This window comes from Phyllobates terribilis, unplaced genomic scaffold, assembly GCF_046119375.1.
Source record: "Phyllobates terribilis strain yellow unplaced genomic scaffold, ASM4611937v1 Scaffold_2__4_contigs__length_985480577, whole genome shotgun sequence".
Taxonomy (NCBI): Eukaryota; Metazoa; Chordata; class Amphibia; order Anura; family Dendrobatidae; genus Phyllobates; species Phyllobates terribilis.
Window position 1 is genome coordinate 198932676 of NW_027362762.1, and position 7082 is coordinate 198939757.

Here is a 7082-nt window from a genome sequence, read left to right on the forward strand (position 1 = left end):
GTGATGCATCTAAAGGGTTAATAGGGTTAATATACTTCTTAAATTTCGTTTGAGCACCTTGAGGGGAGCAGTTTTTAAAATGGTGTTACTTTTGGATATTTTCTGTCACATAGGCGCACCACAAAGTCACTTCAAATATGCTGTGGCTCTAAAAAAATTGGTTTTGTAAATTTTGTTTGGAAAATGGCTGATAAACTTTTAACCCTTCTAACAAAAATAAATTATGTCTCAAAAATGATGATATAAAGTAGACATTCGGGAAATGTTATTTCTTAACTATTTTGTGTGGTATAACTACAGTATCTGATTTAATGACATAAAAATTCAAAGTTTGAAAATTGCTAAATTTTCTATTTTTTTGTCAAATTTTTGATATTTTCATAAATAAACGCAAATCATATCGTCCAAAATTTATGACTAAGATGAAGTACAACATGTCACGAAAAAACAACCTCAGAATCACTGGGAAACGTTGAAGCGTTCTAGAGTTAAAGAGGACCTGTAACCAAATTTTTCATGTTGAACTGGACACACGATGTCATAGTGACTGCAGATCGGAATAAAACTTTATTTTTTTTAAATTTCTCCCTTCTTTAAATTAGCAGTCAATTTATTTGGCCCCTAATGAGTTCATTTTTCAGTAAGTCCAAATGTGTGTTATTAGATTGTTTTCACTGGGGGCGTGTACTTTTTCCCCCTTGTTTGATGACTAAAGCAAAAATTTTTTTTTACTAATTTCAAATTTTTTTTTCTCCACTTAAAGGGGTTGTCCACTACTATTCAAAATAGCCCAGTGTGTTTTTATGATAAAAAGAAGCTTCTTTCTAATTACCTCCCTCTGCTGTTTCTGCCTGTGAGCAGCGCTATCACTGGCTGCTCACAAGCATCACGTGATCCCCGGCTGCCGCCGGCTCTGACATCCGCTGATGTCACGTCATGAATTTGGATGCAGCCAGGGATCTCCCTCTTCTGCGATCCACGGTGGCTACTGGGTTGTGGGCGGGGTTACCCCCCGCGTCACACCCAGCATCCACCACGCGTTCTCCCTCTCCCATTTATTGGGAAAGCGCGCGTGGATGCTGGGTGTGACTTGTGGGGTAACCCCGCCCACAACCCAGCAGCCACCGTGGGGACCCCAGCTCTGAGTCACGCCTTGACGTGATGTCTGCGGGGGGTCACGTGCTGCCTGTGAGCGGCCAGTGATAGCGCTGCTCACAGGCAGAAACAGCCACGGGAGGTAATTAGAAAGAAGCTTCTTTTCATCATAAAAATACATTGGGCGATTTTGAATAGTAGTGGACAACCCTTTCAAATTACACAAAAAAATGAAAGTTTGACATCATCATATTTTCAGGTAGTTTTTACTGCAGAATCAACAAAACCCCAAAAAACAATGATGGAATTAAATTGGCAATTTAGCCTTACTTTGATTTTTTTTCCCCATTTTTCAGTCATTTTCCAGTATATAATATGATAAAATTGATGGTGTCATATAGCTATATCGGCAAGAAATTAAAAAAGTTACGACTCTTGAGAGAAGGGGAGAGAAAAATGAAAGCTCTCGGTCCATACAGGGTTCAATTCAGATTGCTTGATCCTTCTCAGATTATGTCTGGAGAGTCAGGAGCCTATACACATTGGATAGTCAGCCGGTATCCCTGAAATCGGTGGTTTCAGACGTCTTTAATGTGTATGAGGGCCTTTAGACATACCTTTCCATGTGTAAATCTAAACCTAGGGTTAACTTGCAATACGAGATTGTGAAATATTACAATGTTCTGTTCTAATGTGCTCTTTCTTTCATCACACAATCACAGGTATTAATATGGAATCCTCTACAACAGAGTGAGAGTGAGGAGAGAAATCGGCAGAGAAAACATAAAGTGGACTTTGGGGTCTTCCCCTCTTGTCCTGGAACCATTACTGGCTTTTAAAGAAATGTTTTATCTGGATGTTGGATTGGAAAAGAAGTACATAGAATGTAGAAATCTGGATCAGTCTCTTCATTTTACCATTAGGAAGAATGCTGTCTATACAGTTGGCCGCCTTATATTCTTTGTATCAGCCATACTGAGTGACGGTATTACTTGCAGTGACATCTATGGTACATGTATGAAGATATACTAAACTAGGCAGGAATGATCTCCATTATCCTGGAGCAGTTCTTGTTGACCATTACATTTATAAGGGAGAGCAAATAATAACATAAATTCATAGTTTTCATTTTGTCTTATTCTTGTCCAGCAATATTTGTCTACATATGACACACAATATGTCCACATGGACAGACACAATTGTAGGTAATTGTTCACAAGGCAAAAAGCAATACAGTTTACTTTTATTATTACCTCTCTGATGAATGTTAATACCATTATAAATAAACTAGCTATTGAACCTGTTCTACACCCCGGGTGGCGAGCATTTTTATTGGTATATGGTCTCCCATTCTGATATGTTCTGCCCCCATCCTGTCCCCCCATCCTATCCTGGTATGCATGGCACCCCTCATCCCTATCCTGTTATGCATGGCACCACTCATCCCTATCCTGGTATACATGGCACCCCTCATCCCCATCCTTGTATGCATGTCACCCCTCATCCCCATCCTGGTATGCATGGCACCCTTCACACCCAATCCTGGTATGCATGGCACCCCTCACCCCCAATCCTTGTATGCGTGGCACCCCTCACCCCCAATCATGGTATGCGTGGCACCCCTCACCCCCAATCCTGGTATGTGTGGCACCCCTCACCCCCAATCCTGGTATGTGTGGCACCCCTCACCCCCAATCATGGAATGCGTGGCAACCCTCATCCCCAATCCTGGTATGCGTGGCACCCCTTATCCCCAATCCTGGTATGCATGGCACACCTTATCCCCAATCCTGGTATGCATGGCACTCCTCATCCCCAATCCTTGTATGCATGGCCCCCTCATCCCTATCCTGATATGCATGGCACTCCTCATCCCCCGATCCTGGTATGCATGGTACCCCATCCCTTATCCTGGTATGCATGGTTCCCCTCATCCCTTATCCTGGTATGCATGGTACCCCTCATCCCTATTCTGATATGCATGGCACCCCTCACCCCCAATCCTGGTATGTAGGGCACCCCTCATCCCCAATCTGTTATGCATGGCACCCCACATTCCTATCCTGGTATGCATAGTACCCCTCATTCCTATCCTGGTATGCATGGCACCCCTCATCCCCAATCCTGGTATGCATGGCACCCCTCATCCCTATCCTGGTATGAATGGCACCCCATCCCTTATCCTGGTATGCATGGTTCCCCTCATCCCTTATCCTGGTATGCATGGCACCCCTCATCCCCAATCCTGGTATGCATGGCACCCCTCATCCCCAATCCTGGTATGCATGGCCCCCTCATCCCCAATCCTGGTATGCATGGCACCCCTCATCTCCAATCCTGGTATGCATGGCCCCCTCATCCCCAATCCTGGTATGCATGGCACCCCTCATCCCCAATCCTGGTATGCATGGCACCCCTCATCCCCAATCCTGGTATGCATGTTACCCCTCATCCCCAATCCTGGTATGCATGGCCCCCTCATCCCCAATCCTGGTATGCATGGCACTCCTCATCCCCAATCCTGGTATGCATGGCACCCCTCATCCCCAATCCTGGTATGCATGGCACCCCTCATCCCCAATCCTGGTATGCATGGCACCCCTCATCCCCAATCTTGGTATGCATGGCACCCCTCATCCCCAATCCTGGTATGCATGGCACCCCACATCCCCAATCCTGGTATGCGTGGCACCCCTCATTCCAAATCTGGTATACAATGCACCCCTCATCCTAATCCTGTTATGCTTGGCACCCCAACTCTCATCCTTGTATGCATGGCACCCCTCATTCCACATCTGGTATGCATGGCCCCCTCATCCCCAATCCTGGTATGCATGGCACCCCTCCTACCCAATCCTGGTATGCATGGCATCCCTCATTCCAAATCTGGTATACATGGCACCCCTCATCCCAATCCTGGTATGTATGGCACTCCTCATCCACCAAGTCTGGTATGTATGGTACCCAATCTCTCATCCTGGTATACATGGCACCACTCATCCCCCAATCCTGGTATGAATGACACCCCATCCCTCATCCTGATATGTATGGTACTCCTCATCCCTATTCTGGTATGTATGGCACCCCTCATTCTCCAATCCTGGTATGTATGGCCTCCTCATCCCCCAATCCTGGTATGCATGGCACCCCATCCCTCATCCTGGTATGCATGGAACCCCGCATTCCTATCCTGGTATGCATGGTACCCCTCATCCCTATTCTGGTATGTGTGGTACCCTTCATCCTGGTATGTGTGGCACACCTCTTCCCAATTCTGGTATGTATGGCCTCCTCATCCCCCAATCCTGGTATGCATGGCACCCAATCCCTCATCCTGGTATGCATGGTACCCTTCTTCCCCAATCCTGGTATGTATGGCTCCCTCATCCCTATCCTGGTATGCATGGCACCCCATCCTTATCCTGGTATGCATGGTACCCCTCATCCCTATTCTGGTATGCATGGCACCCCTCACCCCCCAATCCTGGTATGCATGGTCCCCTCACCCCCCAATCCTGGCATGCGTAGTCCCCTCACCCCCCAATCCTGGTATGTGTGGCGCCCCTCACCCCCCAATCCTGGTATGTGTGGCATCACTCACCCCCCAATCCTGGTATGCATGGTCCCCTCACTCCCCAATCCTGGTATGCATGGTCCCCTTATCCCTCAATCCTGATATGTGTGGTCCCCTCACACCCCAGTACTGGTATGTATGGCCTCCTCATCCCCCAATCCTGGTATGCATGGCACCCCATCCCTCATTCTGGTATGCATGGTACCACGCATTCCTATCCTGGTATGCATGGTACCCCTCATCCCTATTCTGGTATGTATGGTACCCCTCATCCTGGTATACATGGCACCCCTCATCCCAATTCTGGTATGTATGGCCTCATCCCAGAAGCCTGGTATGCATGGCACCCCTCATCCCCAATCCTGGTATGTATGGCTCCCTTATCCCTATCCTGGTATGTATGGCACCCCATCCCTTATCCTGGTATGCATGGTACGCATCGTATGCATCTCGGGATTGAACTGTGTCGGCGTTATTTGAACTCTGACAGAATTCAATGCGGTGGTCACAGGAGATCCGGGCTCCGGGCAAGACGTAGCCCCGGATCTTTGACGCTATCGACCCCCTTGTATACAGTAAATGGCTTCATGTGTCCTGACCAGTGGCACTAACATAAGGACAAACTTTGAACAAAAAATGTACACCCTGATGAAATGCATAAACTGAGACTACAATTACCATCCAAGTAAGCAAGTTATCTGAAATTATTAAAATGGATGTGACTTTATTTATTTATCTATTATGCCAATAATATAAGGGCTGATTAAGTTGTTTATGGAATAAATTGACAACCATAATAGAAATAACTTTTCTCTGTGTAATCTTAACAAATATATGAGGCTGTGTGCCCACTATGCGTTTTGTAAGCATTTTCGCAGAGGCAATTCCGCTGCAGAAATGCTTAAAACACACTTGGTAGAAGGTCTGCAAGGTTCCCCAATGATAATCTGCATGTGCTATGCACATGCGGAAATTTCCTCTGCAGATTATCATTGCGGAAAAATCCGCAGCACTACCAATTATTTTGCATAATTGCGGCGTTTTCGCCACCATTGACTTGCATTGAATTGCTTAATATCCGCATGACTACATGTGCACATGCGGATATTAAGCGATTCAATGTGCGGATGGTACCCGAAGAGGAGACTCTCATCCAGACCCGGGTACCATAGTACCTGTAAAAAAAAAAGAATTAAAGTAAAAAATATACATTACTAGATGGTGGCCCGATTCTAATGCATCGGGTATTCTAGAATATGCATGCGGCCGACTGGGCGCGACTAACCAGCAAAGCAGTGTTTAAATGGGTTGTGCACTACTTTAAATTAACTTCACAATGTATCCCCTTGGTGCCCCTAATGAATTTTGTCATTACGTCATGTTGTCAATACTGCTTGTGACAACATCGCTGACGACGCACAGCCAGCACGTAATTCTCCCGCCTGCAGCCGACTCTTGCTTCGGTAGCGCCCCGAGGGCTTGGCCGCTACAGGGGTATTGCACCTCTGCCAGAGGTGTGATATTCCACTCCCAGGTAAGGATGGAGTATGGACCAGGGCTCAGTTAGCTGCATACAGCACACACACCCCATTTCCGAGGGACAGCTCAACGGTGCTCCCACTAGACAGAAGTGCAGGCATGACCGACTATGTCCCTGTCTGGAGTGGGGGGGGGGTGGAACACCCAGTGCTGTAGGGGCAGATAGGGGTTGGTTCCTGAGCGTAGGAAGGAGCTCATTGGTTGCTGGTCACCTGGGCTCATGGCTAGAGGGAAGTATAAAAGGGAGGAGCCATCTTAGAACAGTGTTCAGTTCAGTCTGTGAGGAGAGGAGAGCTGACAGGGAGCAGCAGCTCAGGCTGAGTGCTGCTCCAGAGGCAGGCCTAGAGAAGAGGCCGGAGCCTGAGAGGAGAAGGAGAAGTGGGCCTGGAGAAGAGGCCAAGGGAAGGAGGAGAAGACAGAACAGGAAAGAAGGAGAAGAGAGAGAGAGAAACAGAAGGGCTCAGGAACAAGAAGGTGGAAGGGACCCTAAGAACCCACGAGAATCCAGGGTGAAGGGTCAGGCAGATTAAGGGTACCGGATCCCAAGTTGGTGGAGGAGAAACTACCCTCAGCCAAAGACCGGTCGTCGTGATCATTTATTGGTGCGACACCTCATCAAACCTGCTAGGAAGGCACCATATAGGACAGCGGAGGACGGGGCCCATGTTTAACCTCACAAGTCCGCGGCAGCTGGACAAAAGTGGGTCACTGGTGAGGCAGGCCAGAGAAGGGATTAAAGGGGGTCCTGTGCCATGCTCCTGAACTGCCTGGGAGTTGACCGAGCCCCGCACCTGGTGGACGCAGCACGGCTCGGGCGGTCACTACCTGTACAGAAGTAACCTGGAGTACCTGAACTGTGAGTAAACAACATTGG

At 47.5% G+C, this 7082-nt stretch overlaps 1 protein-coding gene across 2 annotated transcripts in view; it reads left to right on the plus strand.

Moving 5' to 3' along the window:
* DDN (dendrin) overlaps nt 1-2399 on the plus strand; it is a 48945-nt gene extending 46546 nt beyond the window's left edge. For both annotated transcript variants that reach the window (XM_073670243.1, XM_073670236.1), the window contains one exon: nt 1818-2399. In XM_073670243.1, the coding sequence (XP_073526344.1) occupies nt 1818-1849 (32 nt within the window). In that variant the 3' untranslated portion in view covers nt 1850-2399. The remainder of the gene's footprint in view (nt 1-1817) is intronic.
* The last annotated feature ends 4683 nt before the right edge of the window (nt 2400-7082 follow it).